At 40.1% G+C, this 27,544-nt stretch overlaps 1 protein-coding gene across 1 annotated transcript in view; it reads left to right on the forward strand.

Moving 5' to 3' along the window:
• Positions 1-27,544, forward strand: part of LOC133991875 (pro-neuregulin-3, membrane-bound isoform) — a 469,463-nt gene that overhangs the window by 265,369 nt on the left and 176,550 nt on the right. Inside the window, exon 2 of the mRNA XM_062430470.1 lies at positions 647-776. Within this exon, the coding sequence (XP_062286454.1) occupies positions 647-776 (130 nt within the window). The remainder of the gene's footprint in view (positions 1-646; positions 777-27,544) is intronic.

The following is a 27,544-nucleotide window of genomic DNA, read 5'->3' on the forward strand; positions in this document are numbered from 1 at the left end:
TCTCAGGTCACTTCAGCATTTGCATATTTCCTCTCAAATCAACTTGAGCTTCTACTTATTAATTTCAATTACAAGATCATCTATTAAGGGTATGCTGAGTGGACCCCCCCTCCCCTCCCCTCCCTCTCAGAAGCGTGCACTGTCCACAATCAGCCACGCGTGTTGTGATAAATCGCTGGGAGAAGTCAAGCTCTCCAACGGCACTACTGTGACCACAGAGTATTAATCACAGCAGGACAGATTATTACCCGTCCTCCATCCATCTTTTCGCCGGTGACATTGCAGGGTCTAAACAAACAATAGTGTGTTGATATTTATCCACAACGCGCAGTGTGTTATGAGGCAGTTGCAGGCGCTCGTTATGGATCCTTGGGTGGAGACTGAGTAGCTTCAGCTGGAAAACTGACTCGCTTGTAGATTTTTCTGCCGCAATTTAGGCTGATATGATGATTTATTTGCAGAATTGTGGAGTGAAGAGACAATTATAATGAAGTTTGAAGAGTAATAGGCCGCTTGGAGATAGGGAGATGAATTATCACTGTCACTGATTGTTGGAGAGTGAATGCGCTCGGGAAGAGTGTATATAAAACCCCACATTTAGGAGTTGATTATGACTAACAATGGATTCTTTTTGTTTGTCCTGCAGCATCTCCAACTGTCCCACCGCTGCACTCGGAGCATTTCAAACCCTGTCATGAGAAGGACCTGGCCTACTGCCTAAATGGAGGCGAATGCTTTGTCATCGAGACGCTCAGCGGGCCTCACAAGCACTGCAAGTAAGTGATTGAGCTGATGTTAATATTCTGATTATTATTTAACAGCCTTTTCTTTTTTTTTCTTTCCTATCCTCTGCTTCTGTACTTTTGTTTTATTCTTTCCTCCTGCTCTTCTACTACTTCTTCCCTCTGAGAGCATCCATCAGGAAAGCCTGTGGTGTGTTCAGGGTGTGGCTCTGTGTAGTTTATGATATGGCCGCCTGTGATTAGACATTATATCGGGTGCTTTGGATAGGATGCTGCAGTTTAACTTGCCTTTATGAATTAAATATTAATATTTACATTCATTTGACTGAGTTTTGAGCTTCTCATATTCTGTAACAGAACATTTTGTAAGGAAGACTTGACCTGCTTATTGTCAGTCATAGAACATGTATACATGTATTAATGCATGTATATTTTATGAGGCAATTTGTGTTCAAAATACACAAACTAAAGTGAGTGAAAACAACATGAAAATCATCTAAATTTAAAGAAGGATCCCACGAAACATATTGTGTATCCTGAGTATCACAGTGAGCTCACCTCTTGTTGGTTTAAAAGGTTCAAAGTTTATATATTGATCCTTAATGGAGTCGGCTTGGATTCACAGCTATCACCGCATTCATAGAAAGTTCTCAAACCACTCCTGCTGCATTATCCACTTCTGTGCCACAATTGTTCGAACATGCACAATGACTGTAACTGCTTTGAAAAACAGGCTGCAGCTGTCATCCTCTTCACAGGAGGAAGATATAAACTTTTCAGATTATCCTTTCAATGAGGGAAAGTATTTGATACTGAAAACATACACTTTCAGCAGAGTTTTCTGTTCATTTACTATTTGCTGTCTGCAGCATCTATAGGAAAGATTATCTGCAGCTCAGTGTCTGTGCAGCTGTGTGCGTGTGTGTGCATAACCTGTGTGCACGTGTGTGTGTGGGTTGCCATCTTATGTGTGTGTGGCTTAGTTGTCCCAGATTTGGGAGTAGAGCTCATGGGCACTTAGCCCGCTCAAATATGGGGCCCCTTTACTAATTAAGTCCCAGAACAACTTCTTCCAAAATCTAACCGCAGGACTTCCACTCGACCTGTTTTTCAAAGAGCCTGTTTTGCCTCCCCTGGGGTGTGACTATGCATCTGTGCATGCACGAGTGTGTTTATGTGAGTGTGTGTGATTTTTGTGCATGATGGTGGAGGGGTTTCTTGTGGCTCTGCAGTGTAAATGAGATGTAGTACATAGAAAATGTACGGATAAAGTTGGACATGAGTGATACAGTGTAAGGTTTGCATGTAAACAGAAAACTGATAAATGCATTTACACTCATTGGTTAATATAAAATCTGCTTTTACATGCATGTGTCTGCGAAGGTCTGCACGATACAAGAGGCTGCTACCTGAAGGTTTTTTTCTTTTTGTCTGTTTTGTTTGGAGAAAGTGAAGTCAAAGCTCAGGGAGAGGAAAACAATTAGGTTTGTGCTGCAGAAATGATATAATAAAAAAGATGTCCTTGTTTACAAAACATTTAGAAAATCATCGCTCTAGAGGAGACTGAAGAGGAGATGACAGGACAACTGGTTGCTCAAGTGCTTGTAAATGCACTGAGAGAGTACTTCAAAGTCTGTCTTCTGCATTATTCAGGACATTATGCACTGTGTAATCCAGTCAGAAGTCAACCAAAGTCCACAACAGCACAGACGTCAGGTTTTTTTTAATAGCTTTATTTAGGAAAGAGATGAAAGTTGATGGAGAGAGAGAGAGAGAGAGAGAGAGAGAGAGAGAGAGAGAGAGAGAGAGAGAGAGAGAGAGAGAGAGAGAGAGAGAGAGAGAGAGAGAGAGAGAGAGAGCTAGAGACAGAGATAGAGAGAGAGAGGGAAGCAGGGAGCAGAGAGATAGAGTTGGAGAGAAAGACCCAAGTGTAGGCGGACGAGGAGTCGTAGCTGTTGCCCTCCTCCCCCTGCTTGCTGCCGTTGCCATGACAACATAATATGTGGACAAGCGTATAGCTGTTAAAGAGCGACGGTTTAGCGATGAACGCTGGGACGGCCTTGAACACGCTGTCTGTGCATGTTAATGTGTGTGTGTGTGTGTGTGTGTGTGTGTGTGTGTGTGTGTGTGTGTGTGTGTGTGTGTGTGTGTGTGTGTGTGTGTGTGTGTGTGTGTGTGTGTGTGGAGATGCAGAGGAGTGGGGAATGTGCACCGAGTTGATCTCTAACTGCTTTAATGTATGGCAATGACTTTCTAAAGGGAGATATGGACCATCAAACAATATTGCATTCACTCTCAATCTGAATAACAGCTGCTATGATTATGCACTAAATCTATGAGGTGCGTTCAGTACTTTGCCTAAAAAATAGTGACAGTGGAGTCGAGGCAGGGTAATGACTTTTGAACAGAGGAATTAAGCAAAGATGATGTTTTAATCTTGGAGCTTTTTTGCATAATATGAAACTTTTAAGTCATTAAAGAGCAGATATAAGAGTAAATATCAGTGAAATAATGAAATAAAAAAGGATAAATTGACATTAATTTATCCTCATCAACAAAAGAATGACAAATTTCACCTCAGGCACAGGATCAATGCATAATCTGATTCAGTTTGTGGTTACAACAAATTGAGACAAATCAGGTTGCAAAAGTGTGATCAATCCAGACACTTAATGGGGATAAATTGAGCCAGTTTGTGCCACTATTTGTCACAGAATGAATCATTTTTTATTCGCGAGATGAAACCTGATCCTTTTTGAAACGATTTTTCTCCAAACACAGTCATAACTCAAATATCAAGTGCCATTCCCGAGCAGTTGTAAAACAAGCGTAGATTGTCCCCCTGAGCGCTGTTTAACGTTGTCGGAGAAGCACGATGGTTGTGTTTGTGAAGCTATGGGGACGGATGCAGAAAAGGGAGATATTCGACGTCATAAGGACTGCACATTCACTTCCACGTGCACATACACACACACACACACACACACACACGCACACACCACTGCTTTGGGCAACATAGGCAGGCATTCAATCATTAGTGCTCAGCTAACCAGTAAATTAGTCAGTGTGCTAAGATAATATTTTCAGAACATGGCAAGAGGCCAAAGCATTCAGTAATAAAAAGTATGTGATGTTGAATTTGATTAATTACTTTTTCAGCTTAGGAGGATTTTCCCAAAGTTAACAAAACGAATGGATAGATTCAGTGTAATTACTGCTTCAAATAAAGTCACTTTAAATATCTTTGCCATTTTCCCCATATATGCTTCATCTCATTTGGCTCTTAACTTATATACTTTGATTTTTAGACAGAAAGCGGTCTCTCTCTGAATAACAAATCTACTCTTTTCTTAATTGTTTCCGATTGAGTCTGTTGAGCCAAACAATGTGAGGATTTAGATTCACTTCTTCTGACTTGCCACCGTTTATTCATTCTGTCCTCGGAGTTGTGATGAATTCAATTTCTGGCTCCTTTATTGTTTACTTCCCTCTGCCAGAGTGACAAAGCAGGGTCTCCCTCCGTCCAGTTAGCAACAAGGGCTAGCGTAGCCCGTCTCATTGCCCTCTGTCCAGAGACCGTTTCAGAGCTATAGAGAGGCAATCTCACCTGGCAGGTGGAGGTAGCAGGGCTTTGGAAGAGATCCCTTCAAAGTCCCTGCCAATGAGACCAAGGCCTGACACAGTCACTCTCTGGAGGGCAGAAAGAGACACACACACACACACACACACACACACACACACACACACACACACACACACACACACACACACACACACACACACACACCCTGACCCAGGCTGTGTGCTGAAAGCTCAGATTTTGGACCAGACTGTGGTGTGGGTCACAGAGTCGGCCTCTCTGCAACTGAGGCTCTTTTTCAGGAAGACATTTTCTTGAACACGACTTGTGATAGAAGACCCGTTTGTCGTAAGGCTCGAGGCAAGTAATGTGGCTAAAAAATTCACATCACTGCACCTAGATCGTTTTCAGAATTTAATTGATCGCTCATGGGGTATTTTGTGACTAGAAATGATAAACAGCAACGTTGGTTTAAGGTATCGATTGCTAAAGTTGAAGGGCAGTGTGCTGTAGTGATGTAGAGAAAAAATGAATTATTTTTTCTCTTTCTTTTGCTTATAAAGGTTAAAATAGAAAAGCAATGTCACTGTGTTTACATTTCCTGTTCCTCCAGACTCTAATATACTTTTGTGTTCCTACTTCTCCTCTCTCCACCTGTTTCACCTTAATACTGCAAGAGTGATGAGGACTTTTGTCTCTGTCCCTACAGTAAAGGATGAACATCTCATCATAGAGAAAAAAACTGCCATTTTATATTTAGTGTCCTTAAAATCTCTCAAACTCAATTACAACTTGTTCTAAAAGGACTATAATAGAAATACAAAGCAGTGTCTTATTGGCTGTTGGAGTGTTGAAGATGCACACCATGTAATCACAGGGTCATCCTTTGTACTTCTGCTGTGATTATTCATTTAAAAAAGTCTCACAAAAAACAAACTTTAGAATCACAAGCAGGCATTAGTCATAACCTTTCCCCATTTCACTCTCCAGCTAATCTCTATGAGAAGCACGAGCATGAAATTGGGGTCAAATGTCCAACTTAAAATATCTTTAAGAGGACAACAAGAAACCACTCCAAGAAATTAAAGGTAAACTTAAAAAAAAAAAGAAAAAGTGAGAAACTAAAATGGAAAAACCAATGGATTAAACCAATTAAAACCAATTCACGACCGAACTGTGTATCTGAGGAAATGAACCCAGAACAAAACAGGCTTTGAAGAGATGTGAGCGACGATGTAGGCGTGAAAAATTCATCCGCTCGATAACAGCGGTCCCTGAATTTGTTCGAAAAAGGTCAAGAACAAGCTAGAGGGGCAAGGTTATGCAGCAGACCAAACCACTTCTTTTCATGAGTGTAATCCACCTTCCCTCACTCACAATCCTCCTCATCCTCCCTTCCTGTCTCTCTGGACTCCAGCCTTTTCTTTTTCCTGGGTGACCTCAGGCTTTTCCAAAGCGTTCAGCCACGGACCAGCGCTGCCAGATTGACTCGAGCCTCATAGGTGCAAAAATGTGACTGCTCAGTGGAATACATAATATTACCTTTCCCCATTCACACACACACACACACACACACATGCTCACACTGGCAAGCCAATTAACATGAAGCATGCATGAAATTGAAAAATATAGCAGTAATAACACACAGATCTAAGCTGCCAGTAAACAAGGAGATTAAAATGCATAAAAAAGAAGAACAGGTACCTGAAGCATGTGGGAGCAAAAAGACTGAGTCACATATCACACCTATTATATTCATTTTAAGATATACAATATATCATAGTCATACATCACCGACAGGCATCAGTCAAACTGCAATAGTGAAGAAATGCTGCCAAGCAAAAAGAAAACAATACAGTTCATATTTAGATTGGATACTTAGGTGTTTTATTGTCTGAGGTCTTCCCAGAGCTGTATTACTACTCTGCAAGTCTTTTTTCACATCCCAGTAAGTATGAATTTAGCAATTTGTTGATGTGTAGATTTAAAAATCGGCTAAATTTAAATGAAAAGTTAAACATTTTCAGATTTAAAGGTCACGTATAGTTTCAGTTTCATCGAATGGAGTATATATTTTGAATGTGGTTGAATCCATAGCAACCTATTTTCTAAAGCTCACAAATGCTTGCTATTAAATTTGGGAAGCATAAAGTCACAACCCAGCCTCATAACAGTTTACGAAATAGTCACAAAGTTTAATCTACAGATTCGTGCATGGACTCAAATTTTCCATTTTTTTCTCGACACTCATTTATGAATTTAAAAATGAGCTAAATTTAAATGAAAACGTTTAAAATTCTCAGATGTCAGGGTCACATATAGTTGAATCAATAGTAACCTATTTCTAAAGCTCACAAATCATCAATTCCATGTTTACTGGGTTACTCGCTGTTGTGAACATACTAAATACTCAACATGTGTTCAAAATATGCTTGCTATGAAATTTGGGAAGCATAAAGTCACAACTCAGTCTCATAATCACAAAATGTAATCTACAGTACAGATTCATACATGGGCTCAAATTTTTCATTTTTTTCTTGACACTTTCTTGACTTTCAAATGACTGTATTTCAATGACTATGAAATGTATTAATTTAAATGCTGTTGAATCAATAGCAACCATTTCAAAAAAAAAAAAAGCTTTACTTCTCAAACAAATTTCACTCAGCTTTGAATGTCAAAAGACGTCTTGACATTGTCTGACATGCAAAACACTGATTAATATGTATGAGGCTACTTACTGTTGTGTTCATAATAAATACTCAACACATGTGTTTCCCGTGGTATTTGGAAGAAAACCAGTCTCACAGTCACTCGGTAGTCATGATTTTTTAAATATATATTGTTGCCTATATTTGAAAGTAGCTGGCATAGAGGCCAACAGGAAGCAGGGAGATAGAGAGATGGGAATGATCTACAGCAAAGGTCCTTTGCTGGAGTCGAACCAGGGATGCTACGATTATGCGGCATGCAAAGTAAACACTCAGCTTCCAAAATGTAATCTACAGATTCATGTACATGGACACAAATTGGCCATTTCTTCATTGACACTCAGCATGACTTACAAATGCATGTATTTCAATTGGAAGTATCTTTCATGCCTGCACTAAAATGGTAAATGGACTGTACTTATATAGCGCCTTTCTAGTCTTTTCGACCACTCAAAGCGCTTTACACTACAACTCATTCACCCACATTCATACACTGATGGCAGGCAGCTACCACGCAGGGTGCCAACCTGCACATCAGGAGGAAGCTTAAGTATCTTGCCCAAGGACACATTGACACGTAGACTGGAGGAGCCGGGAATCGAACCCCCAGTCTTCCAGTTGGAGGACGACCGCTCTACCTCCTGAGCCACAGCTGCCCCCTAAAAGATTGACAGACGCCATCAACTAAATCTAATAGATTAAAGTTGAACAGGTTAAACTTTGAATGAACTGTCGTGAGGCTGTGTGGAAAGTCATAACGTCGAATGTGACCATACCAAGAAGTAAACTACAGTGAGGGAGTGTCGCTCTCCAAGGTCCTGAAGTCTCTCCTCCTCAGCAATTTGAGCACTTGGAGGAACACATACAACCACTCATACAAAACCACACACATGTAAGTGTCAGTCAACCCCAAGAGACCTCCGACATTGTTGCAGTGCGCACAGCAAGAGTGGAGGAATGCACGGAGGGGTCATTGCATTCTGTGCGATATTGTTTCTGACAAGCCGGGATTTACCTTGACAGGAGAAAGCCTGTGGGATAACGGTGTGTCAAATGTTCACTATATAGAAAGTGCACATTTGTGTTTCTGTGTGTGCATGTTGAGTATATGTCAGGCAGAGGAGTGTAAATATGTGTTCTCCTGCCTACATCCAGAAAACCATCTTCTTTGTGTTCAAATGGAAAACACCTTTTTTTATTCTTGCAGTTGTTCATTCTCTCTAATTCTTGGTGTTTTTTTTGTTGTTTTTTTTGCCTCACCCTGCTCTCCCTCCATCTCCGTCTCTCCGTCTAACTCTCTCAACCCTCATCGCCATCTGTGCGATAATAATGGCACACCACTGGGAGTTGGAATGGTTTCTCTCTGACAGTAATAAACAAGGCTGATGCCGTTGCATGCTTTCGAGGTGGGAGAAAATTAAACAGATAAGAGACTGCATATTGTGGCTACAAGGCACCGCTTTCGGCGAATGAATCCTCCAAGGCAAAAAGAGGAACACTCAGTGTGCCCGGGAACGGAAAACAGAGGCTGGGAGGGAGCCAAGGAGGGAGGAAGACAGATATAAGCCAAGAAAGGAGACGATGGAAAAAAAATAAAGCCTTTTTTTTATTTTTTATTTTTTTGGTGACATGGTGAGTGAGGAGAGAGTGTGAGCGATGGTGGCCAAACGTCAGTATGTCACTGTGTGCTGATTAAATTAGCACACAATGAAGACTTAATGATCTTTTGGCAGCTCAATCAGGGTGTTTTATAAATGGAAGTCAATGCAGTAAAGAGGAACAAGCTATTATTTTTCTCTTTTAATCATTCTTATTGTATTACTATTATTTGCTCTTCTGTTTTTTTTAGGTATTTTAGCTACATCTTGTGCTTAAATAGAAGGGCAAAAAATACCATGGTGGTTTGTTTTATGGGTTTTATATTCTTTAACCCTCCTGTTGTAGGAGGGAGGAAAGGAAGGAAGGAAAGGAGGAAGGAAGGAAGGAAGGATGGATGGAAGGGAGGAAGAAGGAAGGGAGGAAGGAAAGGAGGGAGGAAGGAAGGACAGGAGGGAGGAATGAAGGGAGGAAAGGAAAGGAAAGAAGGAAGGGAGGATGGAAAGGAAGGAATGAAGGACGGAGGAAAGAAGGACAGAAGGAAGGAAGAATGAAGGGAGGGAGGAAGGAAGAATGAAGGGAGGGAGGAAGAAGGAAGGAAGGGAGGGAGGAAGAAGGAAGGAAAGGAGGGAGGAAGGAAGGACAGGAGGGAGGGAGGAAGCAAGGAAGGAAAGGAGGAAGGGAGGAAGAAGGAAGGAAGGAAGGAAGAAGGAAGGGAGGGAGGAAGGAAGGAAAGGAGTAAGGAGGGAGGGAGGGAGGAAAAGAGGAAAGAAGGAAGGAAGGGAGGAAGGATGGAAGGAGGAGGGAGCAAAGAAAGAGGGAAGGAGGGTAATACTGAAGGAAAAATTAAAGAAAGAGGGAGGAAGGAAGGAAAGAAGGAACAGTCAAAAGAGATGGGGTCAATTTGACCCGGGAGGACGACAGGAGGGTTAAAGTTCTACTATACCATTTTTTTCACATCATCAATGAATCATATGTGCAATCTAATCTGAAATAGGTCCCTCATACAATCAAATCACCACCAACTCTGCAGCCTTTCACAGCTTTTTGGCCTCTTTAAGTTCATTGGTTGGTTGGCTGTATGATTCGGTCTCACCGCTCTCATCAGCCCTGTTTACAGCTGCAGCCGGCAGATGTTTTACAACAACAAATCTCTGATAAACCAAGCGTACACCACCTGCCCAGCACCACAACAGCTGAAGGCAAATTTGGCAACTTGCTCACGAAGGAAGTTGAAGAAAGTTAAAGACATATTTTTTTATGAAGAGTTAGTGGGGGGGGGGGGGAGAACTTTAGCTAGAAGGAGACAGAAGGGGACACAAAGCATGAATCTAAATGACTTAAAACTTGAGTGAATCAGCCATTTTTAGCACAGAAATTAACCGTAACAACCATAGACTGTATATAAAATGGATGTAACATCCGTGACGTCACCCATTGGTTTGTGGACTGCTGCTTGGAAGCCAATAGTATCGGATCTGAGCAGCGCCATCTTGAAAATTTCAGGTGCATGATGGGTAAAAAAAAACGAACTACTACTACTTATATGGGCATCAGGAGGAGCATGAGGCGCCCTCCTGAACCTGTGAACCAATCAACCTGTCAATCACGACGTAGCCACGCCCTAATGCATACCCTGCTTTATCGTCACATATAAAATCAGGGAGGCCAAAATGTCCCAAATGAACATCATACTGCATTGAAGAAGGCTTTAAACTAGCGATTGAGACCATAAACACATTTTGAAAACGTTTACTGAGGTTAGAAATCAAGTGAGAAGTTGGTGAATTCTCCATTGACTTGTATAGAGACGGAAGTCCTTTTGACACCAAAACGGTCGCCCCCTGGTGGCCTTTTGATAGAATGCAGTTTTAAGTTACTTCCGCGTTCGCATCATTTCAGAGGACCCGAACTCTGAATGCCATTTCCTCGGATTTCCAACTTCTCGACTTCCAATCGATTCGTATTGACGGCTTGTTAGTTTTAATTAGCAAGATTTAAGAAGTTTAATTGTGCAATTGCATTAGCTCACTCAGTTTAGTAAACAGTGAAGAGTATCCAATTAAGCCTCTTTCACAAACATACACTTATACTGTTCGTGTGTGTGTGTGTGTGTGTGTGTGTGTGTGTGTGTGTGTGTGTGTGTGTGTGTGTGTGTGTGTGTGTGTGTGTGTGTGTCAGCTCCAAAATTGTGTATATGTATAATTGTTGGTAGGAATGATTCTGTCAAAGCCGTCATGATAATTTAAAGTATATATATATACATTTATATGTAGGAGTAACATCACATATGGCACACAGGAGTTTGACAGGAAGTGACAGGAAATCTGAAATGCTGAGATGTGCACTGTCGGCGGTAATTCTCAAAAGCCTTAAATAACTGTCACATTCAACACTGTAATAAATAACAGTACTTGGAGAAATTGTGATCATTAATCACGGTGATGTTTTCCTGTGAATAACTCTCACAGCCTGTGGCAATTGGACCCTGATGGTGCCAAATGCAGGGTTTTAAAAGACTGCTTGAAAAAGAATATCCTGAAGCAGTGAGATAGAAAATTGTAAGAAGAATAAATATTTTCATTATTGGCTTTATTACTATTTTCATTTTCATGATTTCATAGCAGAGATTGCACTAATAATTGGCAGTTCTGTTTTTACACAACACCTGTATTCACCACCCAAGGATAAAAATACAACTACAAGAACATACAGACATATAAGAAAATGTGAAATTTGATTTATGGAGACAGAAGCCTTTGGCAAAAAACAGTACACCTCAGTATTTGGACTTTTTCTAATGCTCCCAAAGGGAAGCTGCTCAAGTCAAAAATCCTGCAAGTATGTTAACTTATCACATCACTTGTTGTAAATGTTGTGAAGGAGACAAACTAAAGCAGTGATTTCTCATTTTTTCCTTTGATTGAATACAGTGCAAACTCGCTCTGCAATGTTTAGCAATGCCTTGAATACTTAAAGCAGCAACAGTAAACTATCAAAAGATAAATGAAGATAACTTAAAACACATTAACCCTTACATACTGCTCATATTTTAACCATTAACAGTATGTAGAAATGTATTTTGCATCCATATATATCTTATCAGTCTTTTTTTATAGAGAAAAATACATAAACAATCACACTACTTTATGATCTCACGTTATCTTAAACAAGAGAACATGACTACCATAAATATTTGAAAGTGAAGGATGCAACAACATTTGAAAGGTAGGGTTCATTACAACCATTAAAACCATCAATCAACACTGACCCAGCTGCACAAAACCTTAATAATGTTTAAATATTTATATTGTTTTATAATCTGGGTGACTTTAGGGGTAAAAACAGGCTTTAATAATGTTATTTGGGGTGTTTTTCATTGTTTTCAAATGTCAAACTGGGTCAAATTTGACCTGAACCTTATGTAAGGGTTAATATTCAGTTTTCCCATTTTCCTCCTTTTAAGATTTGATTAAAAAAATCCTATTCCACAACTCTGATAGCATCTTTATACAGTATGTAATAGTATTTCACATCTCCACATCTTTATGGCTAAACCATTTAATCCAGTGGGAATATTGCCTTGTGTTTTGTGCGTCATGTGGATTTATTCCTCCATTTAAAGTAAAGTTGGGTTTAAACAGTGTTTGACTGCACAGCATGAGGTTGTGCTGACTGGCCCAAAGGCTAGTCAGTGGGATTTAAGGGGTTAATTAAAGTGCTGACAAAAAAAATAAGCTAATCAGTTATACAAATATAATTGAATAAATGGTTCCTAATGCGTTTATGTCCATAATGCTTCTTTACATAATGTGCAATGGATTGTGAAGTGTCCTAAATGTTCTGCTCCAGCCAGCTGGCAGAGCTTCCTACAGGCTGCCCAGCTCTCCAAAAAACCCTAATATTTTTTTTATGGTATCGAACACAGTGAAAGCAAAGGTAGTAAAGATAATTCCACTTCCTGGTATGCTTTTTTTTTTTAAGCGGGTGACAGCCAGGATGAAGGCTATTTCATTACATAAATCACTGATAGAAATCAGTGAGCGGAGAGATATGGGAGCACATTTATATTCAGACGCCCCCACACAGTGAGCTCATCTTTAGGAGGCTTGTAAAACGGTATGGTGCGGTATATTTGGTCATGTGTACAAGCAGTTTGTTGGTGTGCTATGCTCTGCCAAACATATCAGAGATGCCCAGAGGAAGCCGAGAAGGAGAGTCATGACCTCATGGTGAATGACAAACGCGAGAGGCACGAAAGGAAAGAAGGCTGGCGGGAGAGACGGGGGTTATAGGAAGAGTTTGGCACATCAAAGGTTGAGGAATATTTGGGCATCGTTCAGTTTAACGATGCACATACACACACAGGATGTTGTACAGTAACAATACTCAGCAGAGTAAGCGAAGGAGATAGTGAAAGGACAAGGGGAAGAGAGGAGGGAGGAAGTAGACATACAGTAATTTGGTGCTGTTCGTAATCAAGGCATCCCTTTCAAGTCAGCAGGTTTGATGTGTTAATGAGATGCAAATGTATGCAAATGATCCCTCCTTTTCCCTCCAAAACTCTGACTGAGTTTCTGTTGCCTCCTCCTGCAGGATGGTAGAACTCTGAATAAATACGAGAATAGAGCATGGAGAAGAAGTATTGATTTTTTCTTCTTTTTCTTGTTTTAAAGAAAAAAAATTAAAAAGGGGGAAAAGTTGTAAGCTGGCTGCAAAGACACACATTTTCCACGGCTACCTTGGGGAATCTTTCCCCACTGACTGTACTCATGCACAGCGGCAAATTTCAGTGTGAATGAGGAGAGGGAACGAAAACTAATGTGACAGTAAAAAGAGGAGGGTGTGCGAAGTAAAATATGTACATAGAGGATCGTGGGGAGAAAAAGAAGAAAGAGAGAAATAGGGGAATGAGGGACAGAGATTGGAAGCGACAGAGAGGGAGAAGAAGAAAAAAGAAGAGAATAACTGAAGACAAGCTGTGTCTGCAATATTAAGCAGGTCCAGAGTCCCAGTGCTACCTGGGAGCTGCACCAGCCTGTAGTGCACTTCACTCAGAGATGGCAGCAGCAGCGCCCCCGAGCTGAGCAGCGTCTGTCTCCCACTCTGACTAACAAGAAGCAGCCTCTGCGTTAGCGTTAGCGTGTTCTCAGATGAGCGAGGCTCGATTACACACATGCACGTAAGCACGCGTGTTGTGTATGTACTGTAACCCTTATAGCAAAGCACCCACTCATTTAGATGCTTCACCAACATGCAACAATGACAGGACTCACACACCCAATCTCAAGGTGCAGCAGCTCCTTCGTTAACCTCTTCTTCTCTGAAGTGTTCATGAATATTTAACGCTGTCACCGTCATGCAAACACTCAGCTGTTAGCCATTTTGACATCTTCAGGTCGACGCCCCAGTAATTGTCCTGTTAGGCCGCCTTTTTTTCCAATTACCTGGAATCCTGTTGAAACACTATTGTTCCATGGTAGTAGTTTTAGTTTATTGTAGAGTCAGGCTATATCGCTGCAGTTCTAAGGATGGCAGCGCTGGTCTATCGATCAGTCTGACACTTTGGTCTGGAGTCTACTAACATCTAATAACATCTAATAAGTAGTGGATGGATTGCTATTAAATTCGGTACAGACATTTGTGTCCCTTCAGGATGAAGTGTATTAACTTTGATGATTCCTTAACTTTTCATCTAGCACCATGTTCAAGTCAAATTGGTGATTAGTCCAATATGTCGGACGTTGATTTATGACCAAATACCTTCAAAACTAATAGCATTCCTATTAGCCTCAGTTGTACTTCGGGTTTAGTGCTAATTTATGGCGAACACAGTAACACTTTACATGCATGTTAGTATTTTATATGACTCACTACAGCCTCAAAAAACACCAGCATGGCCTCATTTTTATAGATAAGTCTTTGAATCCTGTTGATAATGAGTTTGGAAAGCTAAAAAGAAAGCTGTTAATGTGTTTGCGACTGAAAGTGAAACTCCATTCAACTGATAAAGAATATGAACTACAGGTAAAAGCTCTGGAAAAAACTAGTACACACCTTAAGTTTTTTTAGTAGGCTTATATAATTCACCCTTTGTGTTTTCATGTTGAGCTGCGGAGGAAGGATATCAACAAAAACAGGACATTTAGTATTGAAAACACACATTTTTGGAAGGTATTCATTTGATTTGATTAATATTTTGCACTTACGTCACTTCAACCGAAAGCACATTTGGATATTGTCTAATGGTCAGTATGAACAGGAGGAATGGCTACTGCAAGAAAAACCTGTTTGAATGTTAATTTTTTGGCTCCTGACTGGTGATTTATGACAGACTTCAAAATGTGTGACCCTATAATTTAAGATTCTTTATAAGAAGCACTATGCCCTTAGTAGAGATTGAACTCTGAAGCATAAATTACACACATTTAATTTCATATAATTAATTTTATCTGAAGCGTAAATGGTCATGTGACCCCTTTCCCATTGATCTGATGGCAATTCAACATGCAGGTCTCATGTCTGAAAGAACACCATGGTTGCTTTTTACACATTAAAGCCACCAATGCAATCTTATTAGGTCAGACCTAGTAATATTTCACGGCACGGCATAAGTCTAAATTGAATGCCGTCAGATTAACGTAAAAAGGCTGCAGCAACACGAGCTAAAACATGCACACAGAGAGATAAAAATGCACGTCTCGTTTCACCTTCTGACATCACTGGAATACATTTAAATATCGCAATCATCGTCTCGTATGTACAAAATCAGCTCAGCAAATTAGGAAAAACTGTGAAAGAGGCAATTCTAAGGAGAGCAATGTTACTTTTTTTTTTCTTTTCATTCCAAAATTAATCTTGCACACAGTTTGGGTGTTGAGTCAAGGAATAAAAATCATGTAGGGGAAATGGATTAAATTCCAACACATGCAGTATTAATAGCAGCGATACTAAAATTATATTTATGTCACTGCTTTTATGGAATCAGTAGAGAATAAATATTAAATATGAATCATTTTGCTTCATCATATCTTGCATTGTATAAAGCTGAACTAAAACCAACACGCTTTAAACATTGAATTAATTGCAGAAGTGATTTATTTCAATTTAATCAATAAATTAGACAGAGATTCCTCATGATTTCTAATCAGTGGTTATAAATCTGCATATAATATAAGTGTCAGAGTGGGTGGTTGTGTTTATTTTTGTACACAAACACTGCTGGCTATAAAAAGATAATCATGTGCTGCAGAAACATAGCCAATAATGGAGCCATTATTTTTCTCTTTTTTCGCTTTACTGCAGGGCAGTTTGTGCTTGGCCAAGAGTGGAGAAACTATTTCAAGGCTTCAGCCCCACAATGCTTTGCTCCAGGGTGAGACCGGGCATAGATGTAGGAGTCTTTCCATCTTCCAGCCACTCTCTTGTCGGCCATAGGTTAAATCCAGTATCTGTCAGAAGGTGGTATGATGTGCTGTAGGTCTCCTTCTGTTGTCAGCTTGTTACTGGGAGAGAGAAAAAAAGAGCTCGAGGATGAGTGATGGAGTGGAAGAGTGAATATCTCCAGAGAGATTTAGAGTACAACTGTCATATCTGGTCGAGGGGAGGAGAGGAAATGAAATGAAGTGAAGTGCAGGGTTTTGGGGGGATGAGGAGATGATGGCATTGATCATTGACTGAGATTGTATATGAATATGGACGACGTGTCTCTACTTCTTACCGCTATGCAAAAGTGAAGCCAAAATATCTGCTTTTAGGGAGCTTCCATCTTGCTTGTTTGACGTCATTTGGATTTCAGCCATCCTGCCGCCTGACGGAGGTTTGAGAGCAGCTGTCGATCATGACGTCACACTCCCTTTAAATATCATCAAATATCTAATTAAAAAAGAACTTGAACAAACATCAGTGTGATAAGAATGACCTAAAATGACATAAATCATCTTTGGGAAATATTTATTTGACATGGAGGGGGCGAAATTTATGACCTATACTGCAGCCAGCCACCAGGGGGCGATTCACATATTTTGGCTTCACTTTTAGGGGGCTGCCATGATGTCCATCTTTAAATAAAGCAGTATAAGGCAGTGATACTGATAGATGCAGGCAAGCTTCTGTGTCAAACTCCAAGCTAACATACATTATATACACATACAGGGGCAAACATGTCAACACATACACTGTAAACACACACTTGTAGGTAAACAGGAACGAGCCAGCTCACAGTAAACAAGTGGTAATGGACACTCAGCCACTAGCGAAATATTTATTTAACTGTTTGTGGTTGCAGTGATATCCTAATACACACATGACATCAACCACAAAACAGCATGATTATCCAGCATGTCCACACTCTCGGGGTCTAAAATGTGTGGTTTAACAAGCGTGCACACACACATACATACACACACGCATAAACTTTATGGACACATGATGAGAATATTTTCCATGTTTCCTGTGATGATTCTTACCTAAAGTACGAGGACGACTCGGAGTCTTTATCGCCGGCTGCACTGCTCGTACTGCTGCGAGACAAAGCTCAGAACTGACCTTTTGTGCTGCCATTATAACTTAACCGCCTTCAAACTGAAAGCCGAGACGGGAGTAAAATAGGACGAGTCACCAAGTTGAAGCAACGTGATGATCAAATGTGACAAAAAAAAAAAAGAAAAAAAGATTTATGGTGTTTTTTTTAATGCAAATTCCCCAAAACACTGTGGCCATTAATTATTATGAGCTCTAAAGCCTAAATTATGATTTAAATTGGCCACAGTTTACATCCCTGACATGATTAAGATATCTCCTTTTTTTTAAAAATAAAAGGAAAGCAAACACATGCTCATTAATTTTATATAATAACATTACAGAAACGGACTGTTTTTGCCTTCACGTCGAGCATTATCACATCGCTAAACAAATGTCCAGCTGGCTCCTGCTGAACACACACGGGATGCACACTCGTGACTTTATTAGCTCCACTGACAATCCCCATCCTTATTGTGCATTACTGTATATCTGCATTGGGACTGTGATGCATCATTTTCGAGAGTGCTCCATCAAAACGTTCATCCTCACGTGGAGCAGCGGTACCGGCTATGCATTGTATGAAACAAAACCATCCAAAAAACGTCAGCTTGTGGATACAACCTAAGCGTTTTGTGTTGTGCTTTGTGAGTGAGGGGAAGTGCCAAAGAAAATAAGCTTTACTATTGTTGCTTTGTTGATGGGCCCAGTGGTGGGATTTGCTAATTACTAAATGTTCCAATAAAGTTACTAAATATCAAGACCTTGCAACAGTTACATAAGCTTCTTTTTTTTCATATTTTTGAGGCTGTTCCCTGTTGTACATCGTCGTGCTGACAAATCCTATTGTTGAAACAAAATGACCTTTTGGCTCGGGCCCTTTTGTGCAGGGAGAAGGTTTTTTTTATTTTTTCTTCCACGGGAGAGAGTTTGCAGCATTTTTTTGTTTTTTTAACACGCTAAATGATTTCTTCTTCCTTCTGCGTCGTCTGTTCCTTCTTGCCCTCTCTGTCACAATCCTAAGAGATAAGAGGCATTTTTTTCAAGTTTTGACAACTTGTGTCACAGCATCATGCAGAGAAAACAGAATATGAAAAAAAAAAAAAAAAAAAGAGGAAGGATAGAAGGAGTGGATCTGGGTGCTGGACAGATTTACAGTGTCCAGAGCAGATTGGGATGTTTTGCTTTTATGCCGACATGCTGCTGAGCCGCTTGATTCAGGAGGCAGCGGCAGACTAAAGTACAAAGTGAAGGTTTTATTAAGGTCACAAAGTAACTTTATACCTCCTCTATTAGTGTACGGCAGGCTGGCTTATGGAGATACAAAGGGCAGATCGATCAGCATTGCAGATGGAGCAGAGCGAGGCGGAAGTCGGCGGAATTAGCTTTGATATGTGTTATAAATCAGCTGGTAGCGACTGGCGAGCTCACAGGGGTGGCTGCTAATGTCTCCCAGTGTGATAATATAAACATCTGTTTGCTAAAATAATACATTACAGCAACACGTGTGATCACACACTTAGTCACGATCACTGTCACACACACACACACACACACACACACATACACACACTCTCTTGACCATATAACTGACAGGGATGGGATGAAATTAATTCTGACAGGACGAGTATATAGGGAGAGAGTATGTCTATAAATAATGTTCTTTGAGAATTAACTACATATGATCTTAGTGTCCCTGAAGGGAAAATCTAAATTATCATATATGATGTTATTTAGAGAAAGAGAAGAAGAAGAAACACTTTGAGCTCATTATTTTTTTACTCCTCCATCAGTTTCCTTTTGGAACTTAGGATGCCTTAAATTTGATAAATATGCATCCCATATATAAGTGTAAATATCATATACAGTCCATAATAGCATATTTGCAAGCTTTTTAACTGTGTTCACTATAGAGAGATAATTACACAACATCAAAGGAAGTTGCGCTGTGGCCGAGCCGCTTATAGGAATAGTGAGTTGATACATAACTGAATAATATGCAGGGTGTTTCCTTTACCTTAATACATTCACAGCAGCAGTGGTCCTACATTTGAATCTAACAGGAAGTGGCTTTGTTTTTATTTGTGTTGCATTGCAGCAACAATGGAGGAGACTCTGAAGCTGCATTGTGCAATGGCAAAACCTTTTCTTCTTTCTTTTGTTGTGTTTTTTATTGGATAGCTAACAAACTAACTGTGGTATAATTTACTGGTGTATATGTGCTGCACTAGTCTGTGCATATTTAGTATATAGCTTATTTACAATTATGTATCTTTCTGTTAATCAGTGACCATTTGACCATGTTTTGGTGCAGTACACACCAGACTCTGATTGACTGAAATCATATAAGTTATTTGTTAAATTATCCTAAAGGGGAGTTTTTTGTGATTTAATGTTATTTTTTATACTGTTATGATGTACAGTGTCTAGGTTAAACATGATCAAAGCTCCAAAACTTGAGGTGAACATGTGTAGAAATGTTCCCTGCAAGTCAAAATTACCTTTACGTCCTCATCAAACTGACTCTAAATTGTTCTCATATGCCCACAAACAGCTGTCTGCTTCATAGCCTTTGTTGCTTTTCCATGTGTTGTTTGCATTATCAACTCCTATTTCAGATTGGATGCCGCCTCAAACATGTACGATGTGTTTGAGAAGTATATATTTGGATTAAAGAACAAAAAAAAAAGAAGTGCATTCCTACTACTGCTGGATGTTTACATATGCAGCAGGACTGCTCAGCTTCCTGAAGCTAACCATTCAAAACAGAGGGGGCTCTTAAAGGGGAGGTGGGTCTTAAAGAGAGTATTCAGACAGAGGGGCTGCATAAAGGACCAGTTTAAGATAAGTAAGGAGTTTGGCTTTTTTTTTTTTTTTTTAACTGTAAATCATGCAAAGATATTCCAGTAGAGCCCCAGAATATAAATGCAGACATGGAAATGTGCATGATAAGACCCCCTTTAAATCATAATATGAGCATGAGACAGTGAAAAAAAAAAACCTCTTTCACACACATGCAAATTCTAACCATGTCAAGCAACTCGATGAGACCTGAAAATCATAAATATGTATTCTTTTTGGGTAAATATGTGCAGACACAGGAATGCGGTGTGTCTGACACTGAGGTCACGCTGGTGTGGAATACAATAGTGAGCAGCAGAGACAGTGAGCGTGGATCTGTGCATATGTGTGTGTGTGAGAAATTGAGTGAATACATTTCAACAGGTCCTCCAAATTAAACAGCACATGTGTAGTTTGACCATGCACAACCCATAGGAGCTTTTTTTTCTAATTAAGGCGGCTCTATCTGCAGTAGTCAGCAGGTCGACATCATTTATCTCTGCTTTCCACATCACTGTTAAAAAATAATGATGTTTTTTTTTGAGGTGACAGAGGATTGTTAGCAAGGCCCCGTGTGTAAATTCAGTGAATGAATGAAGTGCAGTTAGTCTGTAAAGGGCACTTTTGCTGTCGTACGACTATCAATTATTAGCGTCTTTAGTAATTGGAAGAGCTGTTTGCAAAAAAAAAATATGCAAAACATGCAACAAAGTAAGTTTACAAGACTTGAAGCAAATTGCCTGAAGCAAGATCAGAGGCACAACTGACTTTTCTGCCCCTACAAAAAATACTGAGGCAACTTCTCCAGCAATTGTTAAATATTTGTGGTCACACTCCTCCTGTAGTAAACATAGACTGTATATAAAATCGACGTAACATCCGTGACGTCACCCATTGGTTTGTGGACTGCTGCTTGGAAGCGAATAGTTTCGGATCTGAGCAGCACCATCTTGAAAATTTCCGGTGCATGCTGGGTAAAATAAAAACACGGATTCTACTTATATGGGCATCAGGAGGAGCATGAGGCGCCCTCCTGAACCTGTGAACCAATCAACCTGTCAATCACAACTTAGCCACGCTCTAATGCATACCCTGCTTTATCGTCACATATAAAATCAGGGAGGCCAAAGTGTCCCAAATGAACATCATACTGCATTGAAGAAGGCTTTAAACTAGCGATTGAGACCATAAACACATTATGAAAACGTTTACTGAGGTTAGAAATCAAGTGACAAGTTGGTGAATTCTCCATTGACTTGTATAGAGACGGAAGTCCTTTTGACACCAAAATGGTCGCCCCCTGGTGGCCTTTTGATAGAATGCAGTTTTAAGTTACTCCCGCGTTCGCATCATTTCAGAGGACCAGAACTCCCCGCCTGGTAGTAAATGGTTTAGATGTTGCAAGGAATTTTAAGAGTTAAGATTAACATGGAAATAAAAATGTCTGGAAAATAATTGCCCAGTTAATTAGGTCATCAACATCCACCACATGACACATCTTCTCAGTATGAGAAAGCAGGCAAAGCTTTGTAAATAACACCCACACTTTAATATGGACACAGCTTTAGAGGATTTGAATCTGACCAGTGAACTCATCTTAATTATCTCAAACCATCTTCCTAATTAGCAGCTTTTTTCCTAATAAAGTTTCCAGGTTGCTTGCAGTTTCTGTGCAGCTCCTTGTAAAAAAGTTAGCCTCTCTGTAAGTATTAATAATGAATGCTGCGGGGCACAAAATAGTGTTCATAATCATACAGTCAAAATTGTGGCGACACACAGTGGGTCCCAACAAGGTTAACAGAGTATTTAGGATTAAGGCTTTAAAGCGGCTATAATCTATATTTTTTTTAATACAACAATGTAAAAACCTACAGTGTGTGTTGGGTTTGGCTCATAGTGATGGACCTACAGAGAATTATCAGCAACTCTGCAGCTCCCTTCGGCTATACAGAGCTTTATAGTGAGTTTCGGCTCATTGTTTAGCTGTCCGGCTGCAACTTTACTGTGTTGATTCACTCTCAGCACTCATAGCGTTGGCTTCGGTATAGGCACAGGCAGCTGTTTTTGGAGAAATAAGCTTTAAAAATCCCACTGTACTCGACCTGCTCAGCACCAAACAGCAAATAGACACTAGCTTGTGAACATAGTGGAACATTTAGCAGCTAAAAAGCCAGATATTTACCCAGGACATGGTAGATACTAAAAACAGAGCTTAAAAATAGTGATTATTCGACAGAAACTCTCAATGATAATTTTGGATGCGTAAATAAGCAACAGTTTACTACCAAATTCATCATAATAACTTGTGTTTACAACCTGTTTACAACCTGTTTCCACTGCCTGCAAGTGGCAAAAAAAAGTAATTGCTGGTTTAATATTACAAAAAGTCAGGGCAGAGTAGATATAAGTAATAGTCCATAAAATGTCTTTTTAAGTAACAAAACCTATAATATGTGGATCTATGCATGCAGGTTGCGGCTCTTTAAAACATATGGGAACATCACTTTCTTATTTCCTATCCTCTGTGTGCATCAACTCGCCAAAAAAAGCAGCACACATTTCACTTTTACTCCCCACATCCCAAACATGTCAACATCTGTACCTTAGCTATTCCCTTGCTTTACATCTACAGCAGGGGTGTCAAACATGCGGCCCGCGGGCCAGAACCGGCCCACCGAGGGGTGCAATCCGGCCCACTTTCCTTCCTCTCTTCTTTTCCTTCCTTCCTTCCTTCCTCTCTTCTTTCTCTTCCTTCCTTCCTTCCTTGCATCTGTCCTTGCTCCCTTTCTTCCTTTCATCTTTCATTCCTTTCTTCTTTTCCTCCCTCCCTTCCTTCCTTCCTTCCATCTGTCCTTGCTCCCTTTCTTCCTTCCATCTTTCTTTCCTATCTTCTTTTCCTCCCTCCCTTCCTTCCATCTTTCCTTCCATCTTTCTTTCCTGTCTTCTTTTCCTCCCTTCCTTCCTTCCATCTGTCCGTCCGTCCTTCCTTCCTTCCTTCCTTCCTTCCTTCCTTCCTTCCTTCCTTCCTTCCTTCTGTCCTTGCTCCCTTTCTTCCTTCCTTCCATCTTTCCTTCCTCCCTTTCATCCGTCCTTCCTTCCATCTGTCCTTGCTCCCTTTCTTCCTTCCATCTTTCTTTCCTATCTTCTTTTCCTCCCTCCCTTCCTTCCATCTTTCCTTCCATCTTTCTTTCCTGTCTTCTTTTCCTTCCTTCCTTCCTTCCTTCCTTCCTTCCTTCTGTCCTTGCTCCCTTTCTTCCTTCTTTCCATCTTTCCTCCCTCCCTTTCATCCGTCCTTCCTTCCATCTGTCCTTCTTCCCTTCCTCTCTTCTTTTCCTTCCTTCCTTCCTTCTGTCCTTGCTCCCTTTCTTCCTTCCTTCCATATTTCCTTCCTCCCTTTCATCCGTCCTTCCTTCCATCTGTCCTTCTTCCCTTCCTCTCTTCTTTTCCTTCTTTCCTTCCTTCCTTCCTTCCTTCCTTCCTTCCTTCCTTCCTTCCTTCCTTCCATCCATATTTTTAATGATCCGGCCCACATGAGATCTAATTGGTGTGTATGTGGCCCTTGAATGAAAATGAGTTTGACACCTCAGATCTACAGTATGAGGCACATCATTATTGTGCAACAGGTGTCAAATGATGCACAAGTCTCCAGGGAATAAATGTAAGACAATCCAATGTCCTTTCAAGTGACAAAAAAACAAAAAAAAAGAGCATGCATATATATTATGTATAGATCTACTGAACCATGTTTGAATGTGCAATGATATTCACAGCACATTGATGGGTGAGGGGGTGACTATCTGCCTACTGGTGGTGCCGCTACTGCTGCTGTGGCTGCCTGCATGCATGGTTGTGCATAACAAGGTGCTCGAATGTACCAGCGGCCCTGTTCACACCCAGCATTAACATGCGTCTCGGGTCATCCAATCACAAGTGGACAGCTCTAAGTAAGTCATTTCACACCTGGCATTACGATGCATCTCCACATGCGTCTCGAGTGACCACTTGTGATCGGATCTCCGCTTCTCTGCTCTATATGCAAATAAACACACATATCATTTCTTCTTGCATCGTTGTTGTGTTCTTTTTGTAACCCAAAATGAGAATCATGTGAGCCTCACTCAGCAGCCAACGTTTCTCCGTCATCTCTTTAGGGACGGCTGAGATTGTCACTAAATAAGAATAGTCGGTTCATCTTAAAGGTCAGTCAGTGAGCCGGTGTGCGATGGTGAAGCTGGCGACCTTAAAGTGGACTGACCTTTAAGGTGGATCAGTTATTCTCATTTAGTGACTATCTCAGATGGAGAAATACTGACAACTTTCAGTGTGGACGTTCACATACACAGTGCTAAAAGAATGTGACCCCATGCAGCCCAGACCTCCTCCGAATGTGGTCTCACAGATCAGATCTCAGTGCGGCCCACAATTCATCAGATCACCCATGATGCATTTCAATGCCAGGTGTGAACAGGACGTGTGGCTGCTTATAACAGTGTAACCTTTACTTAGTGAGGAAAAGAGCATGCTCCCTATCAGATTCAACTTGTAGAACAATTGGCAACCAGTGAGAGTCATTTAGAGGGATGTAGGTTCATTTAACACTATGTCCAAAGAGTCACGCTAACTATATTCAACTGTTACACAGCCCAACACTCAAGGAAGTCCGGAGAATCTTAAATCCTTCAATCGCCACACTTTCTAGTCTCTTTCTCACTCTTATACTTGTATTCATGTATATTATTATTGTGCTTATTATAGAAGCATTACAGGTGAAACATATTTATTTGACACATGATTTTTCGGACTATTTCCTACGTATTTGGTGTAGTTGTTGACTGCAGTTGACTTATTTCGAAAAAACAAATAATGATAAATGTATTCCGATTTCATTAAAACAAACAATCTCATCATAACATTAATGCCAAACAACACAAGGCAATCAGGAAAGGTATCTTCCTCTCTACCACTAATCAACCAACCTCCCAGCTCTACACTCTACATTAAATTTGACAAGGAAAAGAAGATTAAGGGGAGCAGAAGGCATGACTGCAGTGACAGCACTGTTTGAATCCTTTTCTTGACTTTCACACATTATCCTCCATCATGTTCAAGCAGCAAAGCCGAGAACATACGGCAACAATGTCGAGTACTCGGTCTGCTTTAAAAAAAGATGAGCCTCTTATACTGCCTGAGACCATGAAAGACTTAAATTACTAGAAGAGCATCTATATCTGTGGTATGAAATTGAGGGAAATTAAGACCTGAAGTTAAAAAAATCTATATGGCGATGCTGGGTAGGCAGAGATATAGATGTTTCTGCTCTGGTAGAATGAAATATGTGTCCATGTGTTTCTGTTTCGTGCAATTGTGGAGACAAGCTTGCACGTCAAAGGTGCAAACGTGGACAAGTTGTCAGCATGTCCAGGGTTCACACATTTGAACAGGTGTTTACGTGTTGTGGAAAAGAGGTGAGAAAGAATGGTTCAAGAGAAAAGTGTGAGAGAGAGATAGATAGAGATAGAGAGAGGAAGAGAGAGAGAGAGAGAAAATAAGGGAGGGAGTCAAGGTCAGAGAGTAATTAGGCTTTTTTCTGTCAGACCAGGGAAACTGTCAAGCCTTGGGGATGAAAAGTGATTATATGGGAGTATGAGAGTAATTGAATTCTATTGCAGAGCCAAGAGAAAGGATGGGAAAGAGAAGAGAGAGAAGAGAGAGAGAAAAAAAAAGCATGGACATCATATCAGTGGGAGCAACTGGTTTCAAACAGATGCCATATCATGACAGCACAAGACAGAAAACTAGAGGGAAATGAATTCGTATGATGCAAGAGCTTTTCATTGCGCAATATTTGTTCATCAAAACTCAAAACAAACATTTTCATTTTCTTCTTTAACATCCTCAGCACCCAGCAAAAAAAACACAGAATCACACTAATCAGTCATGACAGAGACTCAATCATCAAATATGAAGAAAACAGACGTATCCCTGGATAAATGTCTCTTTAAGCAAACAAAAAGCATGTTTCATAAGCAGGCATTTTAGCCTTTTACAATAGACTGAAATGACACAATAAGCGGTACAACCTTCTAATAATAAGGTTAATTTTGTAAAGGGTTTGTTAGTTTGTTACGAATGGCTTTATCTTTTATATCACTTCTTTATAAACCAGTAATCGGGTTGCCATGTTACCTCTGTTAACAGTTTGATTATTCATCCTCTGGAAAGAAAAAACGTGGATACTAAAATTGTATAATGATGATTTTGGTCAATATTCTCCTCAAACCCAACATATTAACATCTACAACTACAGACTAAATCAATGATTGTACAAACCATTTACCAATGACCTATTAACATTTATAAATGCAGGATTAATAAGTCATTTAAAAGTGTATTAATCATTCATAAAGACAGTAGTCGTAACTTAGAAAAAACCTTTTATTATGGCTGTATTAGCATTGGTGGTGTCAGCAGTATGTGATTTAAGTTTAAACATCACAAAATTATGCAAATGCACATTTCAAGCAGAACTGAAGGATCAAAATTGAGGAAAATGTCTCACATTATGATGCAAAAATGACCCGAACATGAGCTCTAATCACCCAGCTGACAACACAAGGCGTCATTATATAACATGTCTTTACATAAATGTAATATTTGAAATATCTATAGAAGCTGCTTAACATATTAAATGTTACAATTCATGATAACTGTCACATATAATGCATCCTTGTTGCATATGGCAGTGCCTCCATCTTTATTTGTTCCAATAAGACGTCTTTTATTGTTTGTTTTCATAGGGATGCATATTATAAAGAGACAAATATCCCTGAGGGCAGATTTAAGGCGGTATTGGTAAAGGTTTTATTGGCCAGTTAATCGCAGCTCAGTGCATAGACTGTCTAAATGTGTAAATAAGACATTGATCCCCCCCCCTCAGACTGAGACCCTTTCGATAAATATGACTAATGAATTAGTAATGAGAGGAAATAGGCTTAGAAAGGAGCAATACGGGGAGGGGAAGTGAAGGAATGAATGATGAATGAGCACAGTGGGGAGCGATGGAGAGCGAGGAGGCAACAGAGGAAGGATGGTAGGAAAGGACATGACTGTGAGGAAAGGAAGTACAAAAGGAAGTCTTCTATCTATTGTTTTGTCGAGTAAAACAATAAATATTTCTCATTTCCGTGCTGCAAGATTTATATCATTGTCACACTATACGTAGCTATGCAAATTCTTCCCCCCATTCTGCTTATTCTTCTCCTCCTCTCCTCCTTCTGCGCCCCTCCTTTCACCCTTTCCTCCGTCAGGAATTGGAGCTGATTATATGAGTATAATTGAATCTCTCTGATATGCAAGGCATCCATTTATGCTGCAGTGCAGCGATCGATAGAGCTATGGCTAATTTAATATGCACTTTATCACCCTGCTCATGAAACACTTTATCTTTGTCCACAATTATACACTCTCCCTCACTGCCGCTCTCTTCTTGTTTAGTCCTATAAACTAAGCCCCTGAGTGAGTTTCTGTGCATGTGCAAAATAAGGCAGTATTGT

Source organism: Scomber scombrus, chromosome 12 (assembly GCF_963691925.1).
Source record: "Scomber scombrus chromosome 12, fScoSco1.1, whole genome shotgun sequence".
NCBI classification, from domain to species: Eukaryota; Metazoa; Chordata; class Actinopteri; order Scombriformes; family Scombridae; genus Scomber; species Scomber scombrus.